The sequence below is a fragment of the Haliotis asinina genome, chromosome 13, assembly GCF_037392515.1.
Source record: "Haliotis asinina isolate JCU_RB_2024 chromosome 13, JCU_Hal_asi_v2, whole genome shotgun sequence".
NCBI lineage: Eukaryota > Metazoa > Mollusca > Gastropoda > Lepetellida > Haliotidae > Haliotis > Haliotis asinina.
In genome coordinates this window covers 8,100,772-8,118,962 of record NC_090292.1, presented here as the reverse complement: position 1 = coordinate 8,118,962, position 18,191 = coordinate 8,100,772, and the positions used below count along the sequence as shown (strand labels likewise).

The following is an 18,191-nucleotide window of genomic DNA, read 5'->3' as shown; positions in this document are numbered from 1 at the left end:
TTCATAAGTTTATTCTCTGATTTTCACCCACAAAGCAATACTGAGCATGCTAAAATCCTGGAAATAATTACCCCTTTGTACTTTCTTGTGTTCCCTTATTTACTTTCTTCAGTATACATGTACCTTTAGCCAACAAGTGAGTTAGTGAGTGGTGTTTGTTTTACCCCACTTTTAGAAATACTTCAGCAATATCATGTAGGGGACACCAAAAATGGGCTTCACAAATTGTTCCCAAGTGGCGGGTGATTGCCTTGACCACAAGGCTATACCATCACCCAAAACTGACAAAAAATGAACACCTTGATGATATTGGGAAAGACATGAGTGAAATCATATCTAGAATTGCAACACTGGGGATAAAGGTGAGTGCTATTGATGACGTTGGGTAGGGACTCTTGGGGAGAATGTCAGGTTTGTCAATGATAGCTATGATGAACTCAAAGTGCAGATCAGCTTCATTTCTGGTCAGAAAGAGAATCACTTGAAATGAAAGGAGGCCCTAATTGATCAAAGATCAATTAGGTCAATGAGGGATAACCTCATATTTACTGACATTCTAGAACATACACCCACCTCTACTGTGCCATTTGAAGACCGAGAACAGTGACTGACCTAAAACATCAAAGTGAGTGAGTTGAGTTTTACGCCACACTCAACAATATTACAGCTATATGGAGGCGGTCTGTAAACAACCGAGTCTGTGCCAGACAATCCAGTGATCAACAACTTGAGCATCAATCTGAATAACTGGGAACCGATGACCTGTGTCAGTGAAGTCAGTGACCAACCGATCCTGTTAGTCGCCTCTTACGAGAAGCGCAGTTGAATTTTATGACAAGCATGGGTTGCTGAAGACCTATTCTACCCCGGCATCTTCATGGGTCTAAAACATCAACACCCTGACATCCATTTTAAAGATCACATATACTTAAGGGGTTACGAATCCATAAATCATTTCCTGACATGATTATAAATGAATCCCTGTCATTAAAACTACTCATTTCAACATTTTTATAATTACCTTAACTCAGTGTATGAATCTCCTAAAAAAGACGGGAGGCCCACAGGGCTGATAACATAAAACAAGTTGCTGGCCCTGCTATCATGTAACCAGCCCTGTATTAAAAATAGGAAACTGAGGTAAGGTGTTAAAATAATGTAATCAATCAATTACTTGTAGTGAGGTAGAATTAAACATGTGCAAAAGCAAATTGCGCGTTGGCTACGTTTGACACCTTTAGTGCACTGCCATCTGCATCAGAAAAACAGGCAATGTCAGAATCAGTTCTAGTGTCTTCTCTGTATGTTCTTCATGCAATGAGCACAGGGGTATTTCTAATTCTTCTTTTGAAAAGCAAACGTGCAACAAATTCAATTAGGTCACTGAGAGCATTCTCTAGACCAATCACATTTAGTGTTAGATAAATGGGTCGCCTGATCTACAGAAGTTAGATCATGAACTATGCAGCCATTTTCTAGCTACCACAATTGTAAATTATTTTGAAATGATTCCCGTAGTCACTCACATGGTCAAATATATACCCTTAGAAAATGTATTGGCTGGAGATAAATGTATTAACTGTCTTCTGTAAAATTATTTCAATACTTGCATTCATTAGTTAACTGATTAAGACACACCTATATTTGTGTTCAGGGCAATGAAAACAAAAATATGAAATGTAAAATATATTTATTTACAGTATTATGTACAGTGGATGGTTTCAACATGTGACTTGCGTGAGTTTCACACCCCACAATGGCCTTTCTCTCCAGGCAGAATCCCACTATTCTGGAAGATGCTGATACAATTTGGCTTGAGTCTGAAGGAAATTTTACACCAGGAATCATCAGCAACAGAAATATTGAGTAACAACTAAGATTTCCTGGAGAATCTTGACACAAGATTCAGCTGATGTCACTTGTTGTAGAAATGTAATGTAACATATAGAGAATACTAAACATGTCCACTGTATTACTATATTTATGAAACAAGTGAATGGTTGGGAATCTAAATATGCTATTACATGTACATGGGACACTGTATTGTATTTTATCTATTACTCACCTAACATTAGCTAAATAATATCAAGAAAACTACTTCTTTCCTTTGAGTTCAGTACATGTGAAGACTCCCAGTTTTCGGCAAGTCAAGCAAGGTCTGACACTACTGAGTTATTAATTGTGGAATTATTTGAAGTGGATTATTTGTTAAGAGGTTTTCAGTGAACTACGGTTTGAACATCAGACAACTTACCATCAAGGTAATATCTACTTGTTATGCACAAAATGCTGAAAATGCCGTACGGAGATACATATTGTATTGTGACCTCAGAAACCAGATACGTATCGTATGGTGAGGCACTTGTATCGTGACACCCCTAGTTGCTTTACAACTATGTTTTCATGATACAGAAGTAGGACACCATTTATTCCTATTTTATAGACACCTGCTACAAAATGAAGCCATTAACTTACTTCTGTGCAGGTCTAGACAAATCCATGAGCACAAATGAAATCTGTGAGATACTCTTAGTAGTGGGAACCATAACATCTATATGGTTGCTTTTACATACAAGCACAGGTTCTCAAGGACCACTTCTGATCTGGAATGCTTCTATTCAACTACATGAGAAGATGCTCTTCCTTCAAGGACAGGAAGATCCACAATCCACTGTGTCAATCTGACCAAACTTGAGAAAACCCTTCTAGAAAACTGTTTCAGCACATTGCACCAGAATGCTAAGCAGCAGTGTAAGCATTGGAGAGAGAGATACAGAGGGTAAGTGCAACGCCACACTCAACAATATTTCACCCATATGACAGCGGTCTGTACATAATCAAATCTGGACCAGACAATCCTGGGATCAACACCATGAACATCAATCTATTAGGATACGATGACATGTGTCAACCTAGTCACTGCGCCTGACCATCTGATCCCGATAGTCACCTCTTATGACAAGCATGAGTTCCTGAAGATCAATTCTAACCCTGTATATTCACAGATTCTGCACATCTGACCCTCGTCCACATGGAGATATAACATCATCAGTCCCTGTTAGGACAGTCAAAATATTTTCGGAGCAAGGACTATGTTTTGGAATGAAATTCACTCCCACACCCCCATACAGTCAAGTGTGTGTTTTTACTTCCAGTATACAGCCCTGTAATGGGAAGCACTTGGAGATGCAGGGATGAAGATGAAGCGTCATAGTTGGCGTACAATCCATTTGTCTTCGGACAACAAACATTTTAATCATTTAAAAGGACTGGCTTCACTGAGTATCAGTCTTGTCACAGCAGACCTCCCTCAGAGAGGGCAGTCGTAGATGTGTATTGCTTTATCGTCCGAGACGGATACAATCTTGGAACCATTAGTGTTATAGGTGGCACTCCATACCTGAAAAAAACATACCAGACATTTCATTGTGATTTAGAGGGATTTGATGAGGGAATAATGTAATTGTGCTTGAAGATTTACACTTCTAAAGCCTGAGGCTACAGAAATTAATTTACACAAAACCATCACAGCACTGTGAATTCCATGACAAAACATTACACTGCCATTAGTTTGTTAGTTGTTAAATGATGAACTCAGCAGTATTCCTGCCATACTGTGGACATATGTAAAAGGTCATTCTGACCCAGATAATCCAGCTGTTGATATCATGAGCATCACTCTTCGCACATGGGATATGAAAATGATATTAAAGAGGCTGAATTTTCTGGCATTATTCGCCTCTTAGGACAATCATGGGCTGCTGAAGACACATTCCAACCAAATCTTCACAGGTTAATTGGATAGTTCAAACCAAAAATGTTTACACTTTTCTTTTTCAAAACTATCTTTAGTAGTTGTTGTAAATAACATGTCTAAACTGAATAAATGTCTGTTACAGTCTAAGGTTGCACACTGACAGCTAAAGCAGAATGAGTCATTCAAAATGAACATCTATTTTCCATGCCCCTTCTTTTTATGTTGTGGCAATTTTGGCAAACAATATATCAACAAAAATCTTCATGTTTGTTATTTGATTGTGCCGATTATACAGTTATAATGTAATGATGAGACAGACTGAAATCTTCAGTAACACTGCTTACCTGATCAGAATGCTCATAGAACGTGTGGACACACTGCCGAGTTCCGGCATTCCAGATCTTCACGGTTTTATCAGATGACCTGGAAGAAGAACAGCTGGTGAGTAAGTGAAGTTGGTTTTATGCCATCTTCAGCAAAACTCCAGAAGGAGATACCAGAAATGGGCTGTGGGGCTGTGATTCGAACTTGGGTCTTCAGCGCAATGCGAGAATGCCTTATCCACTATGCTACCCTAAATCCCAAGACTAGCAGGTCATGGAGGTGACAGTGAAGTAGTTATCTTCAAACAAGATGTTGGCTTCAATTGGCACAGCTAACATTTTGATTTTCTTTCTACAGCTAACATTTTGATTTTCTTTCTACAGCTAACATTTTGATTTTCAAAAGCAAACTGGATCAAACTGACATTTTGTGCAACAGTCAATTCAGGATTCAACCACTATCAAGTCTCCCTTCCCCAAATTTGGGTACCCCTGGTTGTTACAGATGTGTATCAACTTGATATGGTGGATAACAAAAAGGGAGATAACTCCATAGTACTTCGCTTGGCAGTTGATGTGGGGCTATAACCTCCAAACCAAGTAAGTGCTACCTTACCTGGAGTCACAGTTTGTGTTACCTTACCATGTGACAAAGTGGGTGTTACCTTACCCCGAGAAAAAGTGGGTGTTATCTTATACTGAGACGAAGTGTTGTTATCTTACCCTGAGACAAGGGGGTGTCACTTTATCCTGAGACAAAAGTGGGTGTTACATAAAGTGGGTGCTATCTTACCCAGAGACAAAGTGGGTGTTATCTGGACAGAAGGAAACACTGAGCACCCAGTCTCCATGGCCTGACAGAGTCCCTGCTAGGTTGGCATGTTGTCTGCAAATAATGACATAATAAGATGAAATCAATACAATCCCTGGACCATACAGCAAAAACAAACAGATATTGTTTTATGCTGTGTCAGCAACTTAATATCCTTTAGCTGTAAGCCACATATGACAACTGAAGTATCTGGAGCCACAAAAAGTGAATGAGTGAGTTTAGTTTTACGTCGCAACTCGGCAATATTCCAGCTAAATGGCAGTGGTCTGTAAATAACTGACTCTAAACAGGACAATCCAGTGATCAACAGCATGAGCATCCATCTGCCAAACTGCAAAACTGACACGTATCAACCAAGTCACCTAATCCCAAAATTAGCCATAACAACGACAAGCATGGGGTGCTGAAGATCAATTCCAACCAAGATCTTCATGGATCAATGTGAGTTGAGATGAACTCTCACTAAGTTCACTCTTACAAACAAGATTCAGGTAAACCATTGACACAATGCCATGCATGGCCTGATCAATCTATTATGGTATATTTTCACTGAAAATGGATACTGGGGCAGTCTAAGTAAACTTCGTCTCAGTGTATTTCGTTACACTCCACCACTGAGTCTAACAAAACCTAGTAGATTACACAGCATATTACACAGTTATTTGACCTGCAGTATATATGCTTTGGGGCTTCTGTTGACATGGTTACCATTAGCTAATATTTCCGCAAATTAACATCCTTAAATATTGTCATAAACACTATTTTCAGCGACTGTTTACTCACTGTTGTCATGGCAGTACGTACGCTGTGTGCATCATCCGGAAGCGATCGTACGCTAAATAGCATTCGGAATCATTCGGGTACGAACCTTTTCCAGATAAAAAGTTCATAAGGGATGTGCGAATGTGCACTTTCGCGATTTGGTAAACTGTGTTCTGATTGGCCAATCTCAAAGGTTACCTGACGCGACCTCCCATAAGGTTTTGTTAGACTCAGTGGTGGAGTGTAACGAAAAGTACTGAGGATAAGTTTACTTAGACTGGATACTTGGGTGAATACAAAAGCAGGATCTGACAAACATGCAACCAAGAAGATCACATCCAATATATATAAAAATAATCAGAAACATCAGCATTGAAAATACCTGCCTGTGCCACCATCCGGGACAGGTTACTTTCAGTATGGACTGTAAAATTCTCAAATTCACATGCTGATGGTCACTTGCATGGGCAAGTTTTGGTCAGGGCTGACAAGTTTTACGCCTAACCATCTAACCAGCCCTGTGGTCTGGCTGAATTTTGTTTCAGTTTTATACCAACTGGACAATGATGAAGACTTAGATTTAATACTGACATTAGTGAATGTTTGTCATGTCTGGTAGTGGAAATTCAGTTTCGTCACTACTGTACAAGCAAGGAAACATGTCACCTCGTCCAATCAACACAGTTGTCTTTACGATCCACGAAAGTGGGAGTGATCCTGTCTCACTCACACAGACCATCTGGTAGACCTGCATACTCACACAGACCATCTGGTAGGCCTGCATACTCACACAGACCATCTGGTAGGCCTGCATACTCACACGGACCGTCTGGTAGGCCTGCATACTCACACGGACCGTCTGGTAGGCCTGCATACTCACACGGACCGTCTGGTAGGCCTGCATACTCACACGGACCGTCTGGTAGGCCTGCATACTCACACATCATATATCTTGATATTTCCATCATCTGATGCAGTCACCAGTAGCTGGGAGTCGGGAGAGAAGCACAGAGACCTGATAGGCATAGCGTGACCTGGAAGATAAGATGTCACGTGACTTCTACATTGGTTTTGAATACCTCAAGCCATGTCCTGAAGACATTATCCAAGTGGGGAGAGGGACTGGTTTAAGTATAAGAGAAAACACGCCTCCGAGGTTTTGGTAGACAATGTAAAACCGGAAGGTGAGGGATTTCCCGACCCCGATGATTTCACATTGCATACCAAAACCGAGAAGAAGTCTTTTCTCTATCATATATACCGTCAATGATGGGTAATTACAATGTAGATGATCATTTAATGACGCTACATAACAATAACTGAAGAGAGCGTAAAATCAATGTAATGACAGTAACTATAATTAGATAATTTAACTCCTCCACCTTTGTCGGCCCGGTGGTCGTGCGGTAGAAAGTCTACCTACGTGTGAGAATTGCGGTTCCAATCCTGCATCGGAAAACCTATGTATTCTGACTATAATCTTGAACAATATTCTTCAATTCATTTCAAACACTCATGGATCATTTGAATCTTGATGTTCATATAAAGATAGGAAAAGTAAACTCCAGGAATGTACACTGAAGGGGCCCCTCTTCCCACTTGTACAATATCGTTGCGGAATACTCTGACCAATCTTCAATTATTTCAATTAATCAGAAGAGCAGTCATATACCATATAAACGAACGAAAAGTAAAATCTGGGAAGCAGTCCTACTCCAAAACAAAAAACCTCAAATGCAGTTATTCTGGGAAAACAAGAGATAACCTAATGTATAGTGAGAAGCACACTTTAGGTTTATATGGTATATGACTGCTCTTTTGATTAATTGAAAATTGAAGATTGGTCAGAGTATCCCGCAATGATATTGTACAAGTGGGAAGAGGGGCCCCTTCAGTGTACATTACTGGTGTTCTGACTGCTTCATAGTAGACACATACCGGGACTTGATTTAAAAAATGTTAGCCTACTTGCACTAAGGGCAACCCAACATAAAAACCTAGGTGCACCAGCCAAATTCCAGTTGCTGAGTAGGGTGTTAAAATGTGAGAGATAACGAAGCACATAAACATATCTCATTTTCAGTGATGTAGTACCCATGAAACGCGGAGTCACAACTGATCCCTATTTACAAGAGCTGCCACATGTAGCGTGTTTATGAATAGCAGTGTTACAGTGCCATAGCTATTCACAATTTAGAAGTCAAACCACCTCATATATTTATGCCTATAATGGCACATTTATTGTTGATTGTTCATTTACTAACTTGCACCTTGTTGAAGTTAGACTCATCTTGCATTTTGTAACACTGAGTTGCACCAGTGCACGTAACAGATCACTAAATACAGCCCTGGATACAGTTGGATATTACCTTCTAGTGTGTGGATCAGTTTTCCTGTTGTGATGTCAAAGATGTTGACAATTCCGTCTAGAGCTCCGGATGCTATAAATCTCCCATCAGGGCTCTGAAACATGCATGAATCTCATCAGTATTTAGCAAGAATTTACGTTTTAAATGATGGGCTCTTTCAAATGTATGTTCAAGATGCTGTTCTCATTCATAAAAATGTCACCACTCACCAGTAATTACCGTAATTCAGACATTCTCAGGCATTTTTTCTCTGATATTAATTGATAATCAGTTGGTATTTGGGGACGTGGTGGGCAACCTGGCTATAGTGCCAGGCAAGTAATCCAGCAAGGTTGAGGTGTTGTGATCAAACTCACCATGACAGGATTAAACTTGTCTGTGTGTAGACTCTGCTTTTTGTCACAACCACTAGCGTGCACTACGCAACAATGTGCACTTACAAGAACCCCTGAATCCATTGGTATATGATCATTTGGTGGCCACATGAATATGTGCAAAAACCTGGCTGCGGGTACAGCAATGTACAGTAAACTTGGACTAAGTACTGTGATTATGTGTCCCAGTCAACAAATCTGTGAATGGGAACCTTATTAGGATGAGACCCACATTAAACTCTGTGCACCAAGTGGCAGCAAGAGCTGCACACTTCCCAGGGAGTTGAGAGTGATACTACGATGTGACATTGATATCCAATGATCTAGGGAAACAAATACCAGCACCTTGAGCAAGCACTAGTTTCATGGATATGTGCGCTATATAAATATGTCATGATAATAACGTTTACTTTACAATTATTGATTTTCATGATCCATATCGATGACCAGCCCTAAATGTAATTTTCTGAATAAAATTGATATTTTATACTTATTCTGGCTCAAGCTAATTGCTTATCTCCTCTTCCCTGGCGAAGGTAGTGGAACACCTGAAATCCCTTCAAGTTCCCTTTTAAAAGAAGCAGATGTAAAATACACTAATCCATGTGTAGCCTCCCTTTTCCTGCACCTAGGTCATGTGACCGGCCATGCTTGTTACTCTCTCCTTGTATATCGCCCGACACGAGAATATAGGAATTCAGCATGCCTGTGCAGGGCGGCGGTTGGGAGGGCTTTTGTCACGACTCAGGATAAGTATAAAATATCAATTTAATTAAGAAAATTACATATTTTTTCTCATCCTGACTCATGCTAATGCCTTACAGAATATGACGGAAACGGCGGTGGGTCAGGCCAGGTTGGATTCTGCTGGCTGTCAAAAATACGTCCAATAATTTTCCCCCCCCACAAACGGGAACTTGTAATGGCGATAATATGGTCTTGCTCTTCTAATATTCATTGCAGATTCTGGGGGATCACATCCAGTTGAACTTGTCTTCAGCCGAAGATTTCGTTGACTGGAATGTGTGACTTTGAAAGTCACTAGCGTCCTGCAACTACAACTAATTGTCGAGATATTGAAATCAAGACTAGTTGCGACCCTTCTTCATGTACAAGTATCTACATTACGAGTACAGAGTCCTAATCAAGACACGTGCATGGACTTTCCACCATTATACTCCACAGAGCATCTGGCTTCCACAAGTCACGTGGTAAAACAGGTGAGTGAACTCAATGTCTTCGGGGAACTGTTAGTTGCTGAGCAACGACAAGTGGCCAAAAAATTATGAACGCCAGAGACGTCCTCTGTGGCTATGTCTCGTAGATAATGGTTGGCAAACACCGTGTTTGACTTCCAAAAGCAGTCCTCCATTATAGTTGATAGCGAGCAATTCCCATGTAGTGCTAGTGTAGAAGCCAAGGCTCTAACTTCGTTTGAACCATTGCCTTCTACACTTGGTACGTGCGATGTATATCTTTAAGGCTCTCGCTGGACATAATGATAAATCTTGAGTATCCGGTGGTCCTAATATTGAAGATAATGCCGGTATGTGAAATTGTCTATCCGGTTGACCTGGCAATTGATTTTTCAAAAGAAAAAATCCCATCACTGGCTGTTGATTATTTGCATCAGAACTTGTGCGGTTAATTTGCATTTCTGACATTCGTGCAGCTGTAGCCTAGGCAACTAAAATCAGCGTCTTCTGAGTTAGCAGTTCGATTGAGGTCTGATCAAGCGGTTCGTACGCATCACTTGTGAGATGTTGAAGTACGATGTTCAGATTCCATGCTGGAGCTCTAAATCTACGCTGTTGATCTTCTAACTTGACGGAGTATAACAAAGCAAGTAACTCAGGTACTTTAGTCAACTTGGTGCCTGTTTCCATGGTGACGAATGAGCTAAGAGCTGCTAGATATGTAGATATTGTAGAACCTTTCAGACCTCTGGACTGCTGTAGGTGACATAGACATTCTGCTGTCTGCGGATATGTAGCCTTCATATCCGTGAAACCTTTCTTCCATTGTCTCAAATCGCTTCCACTTGACATCATAAAGGGTGCAAGTGGATTTCCAGGATAAAGTAACTGCTTTAGCTGCTATCACCGAGTATCCTCTGTGTTTTGAACAGTTTTTAATACGCTCCACACGTGAAGTTGGAATACAGATGGGTGTCTGTGCGCCTGTTTCGTGTGTGGGTGAACGAGAAGATTTTTCCAATCTGGTAGTTGTAGTACTGGTTGTCCTAACTCTTCTATGAGTGTTGGAAACCAATGTCTCGTTGGCCAGTCAGTTGTAGCCTTTTGGTCTGTTTTATTTTCTAGATGACTTTTGGTAGCAGCACTGGAGGGGGAAATGGGAATGCGTTCAGTCCTTCCCGTGGGATGCTGAGAGCATCTGTTGCCCAGGCTAACGGATCCAGTACTAGTGATGCAAACGTTGTTGTCTGTTTGTTGAACCTTGTTGCAAATACGTCTACTTGGGGCAATCCGAATGTCTGGCTCATTAGTTGAAATGCCTCCTGATGCAGCATCCACTCTCTTGGTGATAGACAAAGAGGACGAGATAAGGCATCTGCCATTCTGTTGCAAGCTCCTGGTATGTGACATGCTTTTACTTGGAGATTCGCACTGTCGACTAGATCGAAGAGTTGAAATGTCAGGTGTAGAAGAGATGGCGATGTTGAACCCTGTTTGTTTCTGTAAAGGGCCACTGTTGAGTTGTCTGTCTGATTCGCATGAAGGCGCCTGGGTCGAATTGCTGCCATGCTTGCGATGGTTGAGCTGTAAAATTGTCTACTGTTGACAAAGTCTGCGTTGTCTGACAATTTTCCTCCGAGTTGAGAGGTGTAGAAGATGCTGTCGGGGTAGATCTAGATGACGTCGTCCGATGACTGCGTTGGTTGATATCTACCTCATTGTGTAGAATCAACGGCGGTTCGGTGAAGATGAGTCATGTAGAGGGACGATTTCTTCTCTAAAAGATTTCTGTATTGAAGAATGATGACTCTGTAATGACTTCGAAGAAAATGATTACGTCTTCGATGACCCAGTCTTTTACGGTTGAGACGGCCTTGCTTCTGAGGAAGATCTCTTCTGAGATACAGGGGATGACACGCCGGACCCCAGACATAGCCCCGGAGAAACGCCAGACATTTCACAGGAATGAATCTCAGCAGACGTAGTTAACAAATTATTCGAATTTAGATCACTTGATTTGGACATGACTAATGCAAGCTGACGTTGCTTGTCTCTAGCACGTCTGTAAACAGACCATGTATAGAGAGTAAATTCTGGATCAGACAATTCTATGCAAAATATACAACGATTCTTAGAAGAACATATGGGTTTGCACGTCGGGCAAATTGAATGAGGATCAACAGCCAACTGCTGCAATCTACATAGCAGACACGGTTTCATCAACTGAGACTACGTCTCAATTGAAGAAATAAGACATAATTATGACAAATTTGATAACATATAATGCATGTACAAATCCAAATACCGTATACGAGCAGAATTTAGTTTAAAGACCAAAATAAAGAAAGAACTTATCGCCATATCGGGACCCTCAGGTGCCTCCAAACGCCCACGTTGGGCGATAAGGAGAGAGTGACATGGCCTAGGCCCAGGAAAAGGGAGGCTAGACATGGGTGAGTGTATTTTACGTCTGTTTCGTTTTCGAAGGGAACTTCAAGGGATTTCAGGTGTTCCACTACCTTCGCCAGGGAAGAGGAGATAAGCAATTATCATGAGTCAGGATAAGGAAAAATCATAAATTTTATCCTGGCTTCCAAACTGAGTGTCTTTGATAGGGTTATACGGAAAAATATTTGGATAGTTTCCTTAGTTCCCTTTTCCAGGCCATATTTTCATACACTCTGTGGTTAAAGTGTTCGCTCATGATGATCAAGACCCGAGTTTGATTCTCCACATGGGAACAATGTGTGAAGGCCATTTCTGGTGTGACCGGAGGTGATATTGCTGGAATATTGCTAAAAGCATTGTAAAAACCAACTCAGTCCCTCATTCTAACAAATTGGGAAATTTCAAACTTGCAGTTACATATGCGATGATAAGCATGTAGCTAGCAACAGTGTGCTCAAGATGTATTCTAACCATGGACCAGGGACACCTGTACTTACGTATGCAATGCTGAGTGTGAATTTGCACCTGGTGTCCAGGGACGTCTCCTTCCTCCCGGAGTCTACTCCAAACAAGTTGATCTTGCCCGTGTGACTACCAGATGCTATGAACCTGTTGTCTGGTGAAAGGGCCACAGTCCATGCATCCACTGTTGATAACAACAAATGGATCACCACTGAAAACCTTTTACATCTTCACATGTGCTATTTCAAAATAATATCAGTGATCAATTAATGATTGATAATGGAAAGGTGGGGTGGTGGGGTGTGTGTGAAATTTATACCTAATGCATCTGATAAATCATACTAATATTCATCCCCGCCGGATTGGTGTTCATAGTCTTGTCACGTGCTACATATTCACCCACCTGGCCCTTGTCTAGAGCTACGTATTCACCCACTGGGTCTTGTCTAGAGTTACAAATTCACCCCCTGACCCTTGTCTAGAACTACATATTCACCCACCTGGCCCTTGTCTAAACCTACATATTCACCCTCCTAGCCCTTGTCTCGAGTGACGTATTCACTCACCTGGTCCGGCATCAATACCCTTGGCAAGTTTTCCCGACTCCAGGTCCCAAATCTTCATGTGGCCATCCAGACTGCTGGAAGCTGCTACTAAGCACAGTTCAGGAACATTTTTAAAAAAAAAAATTTAAGATTAATATCGATTTCAGTTCATTCTGGGACATGCATTTTCCAATGTTTTCCTAAATTTGAATTAAAACTCTCACTTAAGTCCAAACCCAGACTTTTGCTTATTCAGAAAAATCGGGGTCTGACTTTTTATCAGTCATGAAAAGTTTGACTATGAAAAGTTGTAGCATGAAGATCTTTTGGAGGAATCCAGCATTGAGGCAGAATATCAACCATGGCAGTGAAGGATACATGTGCCCCCTGGACTGATGTCAACAGACAGGACGCCAAGCTGATGTCCTTCCAGGGTGTGTCGCAGTTCCAGCTTGTCATCTGACCTGGAACATCCACAGCGAGTGAGTGAGTGAGTGAGTGAGTGAGACAGAGGAAGAGTGAGAGTGAGAAAGTGAGAAAGTGAGAGAGAGAGAGAAAAGGATAGTGAGAAAGAAAGGGAGAGAGTGCAAGAGAGCTCTTTCTGGAAATAAAACTGCATTTGTTTTACCCATTTGATGACCGGTGATTGACATCATGAGCCTCATCTAGGCAACAGAAATATAACGACTGAGTCAAAACCTGAGAGAGTTCAGCTTTACACAGCATTCAGCAATATTTCAGCCATATGGTGGTGGTCTGTAAATAATCGCGTCTGGACCAGACAATCCAATGATAAACCAAGTCAGTGAGCCTGTCTACCCAATCCCGTTAGTCGTCTTGTACAACAAGACTGCATCAACAAAATCCATGATCTGTCACTAGATCCCATAATTCACCTCTTCGACAAGCATAGGTTGCCAAAGACTTACCACTTCCACACTTTGACAGTGTCATCTAGAGCACCTGTCACAATATTTTCTGTGCCGTCCCGTTCACTCCGCCCCCAGGCACAGCTCCATATGCTGTCTTCATGGGCTGCAAACAACCACAGTGCCAGGTGCAGACAACTCACCTTTATCATATAAAAATTGTGGTAGGATGAAAACACTGCATTATGGTAACATAATATCAAAGCTAAAGACATACGTACATTCAGGTTTTGATGAACAACTCATGAAACTGATTTCCAGTGCATTTCTGATGGATCGCAGTTTCTAATGTGGCTGTTCTCAGAGGCTCATTTCTAGCCTCAAGCCCACACACTGCCAAAACCCATCTTTTTTCGTTTTAAATTTGTGACATGGGAAACACAACAACCAAGGGATGAAAAACTAACCATATTTAAATTTTTCAAATTCTAGCATGAATGCTTGATTCTAATTGGTTAGAGGTTCCAAATGAAACCTTTTTCACAATTCAAATGCACGATATTCAGTATTTTCACACTTAAGCGAGAATCATGAAATTCTGCACATTCCAGCTTTTGTGTGGAACACAGTACAAACACTGAGTCTGGACTATACAATCTAGTGACTGACATCAAAAAGATTTATCCATGCAGGAAGAAATTCTCTTATCATGTCTGCCTCATTGCCTCATCCATGTTATTTCCTCTTATGAGGCACCTGGAGAAAGATGATACTATTCAGAATCCCAAGAGGTGAAAATTTCAACATAAATCAGAACAAATCTTTTCCTGAAACACTTCCTGAAAATATTTCCTTGTAGGCATCTTACCCTCAGCTATTGGCCCCTGGGCATTTGTCATGTATCAGGAGATGTACAGTCCGTTTGATTCCATTTGAGACCGATGAATTGCTCACTAACACAAAATCTAATAATTGCAACAAAACCACAAAACCAAATTTTACACAGCCACATGAATTCGACAGACCAACTCTGATGATGTCTCTCATAATTTGGGACACCCGAATAAAAAAGTTGTTTAACAAATGATCATCTTTTTCTTGTCACCTTTCGCTATTTTGTACAAGCGGGGGCACTTGCTGGTAGAACAGCCAGGTAATCAACAAGTGTGTGTTGTGAAGATGGGGTCATCTCAAAAACCGTTATCTGGTTACCACTTGAGATGTTCAATAGGAGTCAGTGTTGCCACTTTCAGAAGACGCTGTTGTCTGAATTGGTGTCGTCGTCAGAGTCTATCCTGATGACAATTGGCTTGATGGTGGCATGGTCCAGTCCATTTTGTTCTCAATAATGTCTTTCTATTTCATTTTCAACTTTCTCAAAGCACTTTTGCCATGTTTCCTGCGTGATGGTGTCTATTGACTGTTGAACAATCGTCTGTACATCCTGAAATTTGCCTGTTACATTTTGCCTGCCAACATCCGATTTCATGATACCCCAAATGAGTTCTATTGGGTTTAAATCGCAATGATAGGGTGGCAATCGCAAAACTGAATGACCATGTTCTGTAAAGTACTCATCAACCTTAAAGACAGGTGTGGTTTTATTTGACTTTATGATGTCATACAGAAAAGGTTTGGTTGCTTTTTCTGGATACGATATTGCTTTGTTTTGCAACCATTCTATCATGTCCCCCTTCTTACTGTTAGATGTTGGGGCCTTTGTATTAGGTACTTGAGCACCATGATATGGAGCGTTATCCATGACAATCAGACTTTTGGGGGGGCAGTGCTGGTACCAACTGATTTGGTACCCATTCCAAGAAAACCATCCCGTTCATTTCGGTATGATAGTCTCGGTTATCTTTAGATTTTGCCTTGAAGACTAGGGAGCAGCCAGGTAGGAATCCCCGACTCTTGCAACAAGCATGGAGCACAATCAGTCGCTCTCCCTTGCCAAGTGGTAATTTTCTGGCACAGGACTCTAAAGAGGAGCTAGCGAACCATTGTGTCCCCATGGTATGGGAAGCATTTTGTCCAAATATACAGGCTCGTAACCCTCTGTACGTTTCTTTCGAATTGTGCGTAAGTACTGGTTTCTTAGTCGAACAATATCAGACCCCTCGCACGGTGCATGTCTATTTTCTGAGCCTACTTTTTTGTAACAGAAACCAAATTTGTGAAGCAACTTCCATAATGATATTTTGAAATGACCCAATCTCCATATGCTTTTTCAGAAAATGCAGAGAGACAAAGGTATTTTGTTTATATAGGGACTTAATGGCGTTTCTAACCAGCTGTTGTTGAAATGAATCGACTTTCTCACATTGATTGGGTTTTGAGACGGTTCCCTCAGTTGTGTCTGTGCAGGTTGAATCGGTACAGTTTTTCAAGATAGTTTTTTACTTCCCTTCCGTCATCCCAACAGCATGTGCAGTTTGTAAATGATAATTTGTCAAAGCATAATGAGGCATTCCCTTTCACTTTCGTTTTTAGAGAAGTTAAATACTTTGCAAATAATTGACTTAGCGTTGTGTGATAATCTCATTGTTTCAGGTACTGCAATCATGAATGTCTGGTTTGCCGAGCAAATCACACGTGTCAATTTCACATGTGCACCTTGCCTATCTGGCTGTTCTACTAGTAAGAGGTCCCCCTCGTACAAAATAGCGAAAGGTGACAAAAAAATGATGATCGTTTGTTATACAAATTTTTTACTCGGGTGTCCCAAATTATGAGACACATGTTGGGCTGTCGAATTCATGTGGCTGTGCAAAATTTGGTTTTGTTGCAATTATCTGATTTTGTTTGTGTTAGTGAGCAATTCATCGGTCTCAAATGGAATCAAACGGACTGTAGAAAGTTGCCAGGGTTGTTTTCACTGAGGTGTGGGACAACCAGAGTTTGAGCGACTAGTCAAGGCAGCGCTAGTAATATTCTATAAATATCAATGGGCGACCACCAGCAATAGGCTTCACACATTGTATCCAGATTTGAAATCGAACCTGTCTCTTCAGCATGGCTACCAAACTGCGCAAGAGTACTTGAGAATTATCTACCTTTGTGTATCAACACAGGAACTGACACCATTTTTCAAGAAGTTTCTAGAGAGCTTGCTGTACTTATGAAAACCAAATTTTACGAGATATAACTGATCATTATATATGATCAATCACTTGTGTCATAGTATACAAAATAAAATAAATTGTACATGTGACATACCTTGTTCTTGCTTGAATATGATTGAGTACTGAAAAAGAAATGAGAACAGTGAGATACATTTTGAATTTTCGTTTACACTCAAAGCAAATACAAGAAGAAGACATGTCATCAATATCCCCTGCAACGGGAAAATACTCTTCAGGAACAGTTAGACGATAGGCCATCTTGCGTACACGTTACGTCTCGGACTGACGAATGTGTCTAAAAATTATGATTATGATGTTTTGGTATGCATATGGCAGAACACGATCTGGGTTATAGTTGTCTCACTGTAATCCAAGTTCATTGGACTGTACAGATTTCAACACTGTGTCTAAAGCCACATTACTTGTATAAATGTCATGTCATGGGTTTACAACCTGTAGTCATTGCAGCCTGTAGACAAAGTTGAGTGTCTGATGGTTGACAGATGGATCAAATTGTCAAGATCAAATTTGAGAATAAAATTATTGCTTGTGAAATTTGTTTCTGCAATGTGTGTTATCTGAGGTCTCATTGTGACTTTCCCATTCAAATGGTTTCGGTTGTGCCACACAGAGTAAATACTCAGACGATGGCTTGTGTTACTTTAACAAGTTTAAGATGAAGTTGTCTTTAACACTGTTTGCCTTGACACAGAAAACCTGCGTACTTGACGTACAACTTATCTCAAATACGCATTGAATTTAGAAGCCTCACCATACTCATCTTGAAGTTTTAAAGTAAATCCTTCGAACCCAGCGTTGTTGTCACTGTCGCGTTGGAAAAGCACCTGTCCGGCGCGGATTAACTGTAAACTTTGTCAAATGAAAATACGGATTCAGATTATATTCAAAAGTGTTATCTTTTGAATAAAATAGATAATATTCTGTATTGTTAGGACAAATACAGAAATATTAAAAAAATGCAATTTTAGAACCTGAAAACAAATTTCGGTTAAATCAATTTGTACTGAATAGATTTTCGTTTCCTTTTACCGATCAATAATTTATAATATCTGTATTACTGATTCTGAACGAACGAGATTCAAAATAATTTAGAGGTTATTATTTCTGT

General features: G+C 40.6%; 1 protein-coding gene across 2 annotated transcripts in view; it reads right to left on the bottom strand.

Annotated features, from left to right (window-relative positions):
- The window catches only part of LOC137259203 (superkiller complex protein 8-like), a 440,560-nt gene extending 422,617 nt beyond the window's left edge, over window positions 1-17,943 (bottom strand). Inside the window, exons 1-11 of one of the 2 annotated variants that reach the window (XM_067796805.1) lie at window positions 17,835-17,920; window positions 17,157-17,184; window positions 13,998-14,103; window positions 13,447-13,532; window positions 13,090-13,176; window positions 12,559-12,707; window positions 8,044-8,137; window positions 6,615-6,708; window positions 4,874-4,966; window positions 4,102-4,180; window positions 3,299-3,400 (exon numbers count right to left, since the gene is read on the bottom strand). In XM_067796805.1, coding sequence (XP_067652906.1) covers window positions 3,311-3,400; window positions 4,102-4,180; window positions 4,874-4,966; window positions 6,615-6,708; window positions 8,044-8,137; window positions 12,559-12,707; window positions 13,090-13,176; window positions 13,447-13,532; window positions 13,998-14,103; window positions 17,157-17,184; window positions 17,835-17,843 — 915 coding nt within the window. In that variant the 5' untranslated portion in view covers window positions 17,844-17,920 and the 3' untranslated portion in view covers window positions 3,299-3,310. Of the gene's footprint in view, window positions 1-1,673; window positions 3,401-4,101; window positions 4,181-4,873; window positions 4,967-6,614; window positions 6,709-8,043; window positions 8,138-12,558; window positions 12,708-13,089; window positions 13,177-13,446; window positions 13,533-13,997; window positions 14,104-17,156; window positions 17,185-17,834 lie in introns of those variants that run through there. The other variant, XM_067796804.1, reaches the window with a different exon arrangement.
- Window positions 17,944-18,191: the final 248 nt, after the last annotated feature.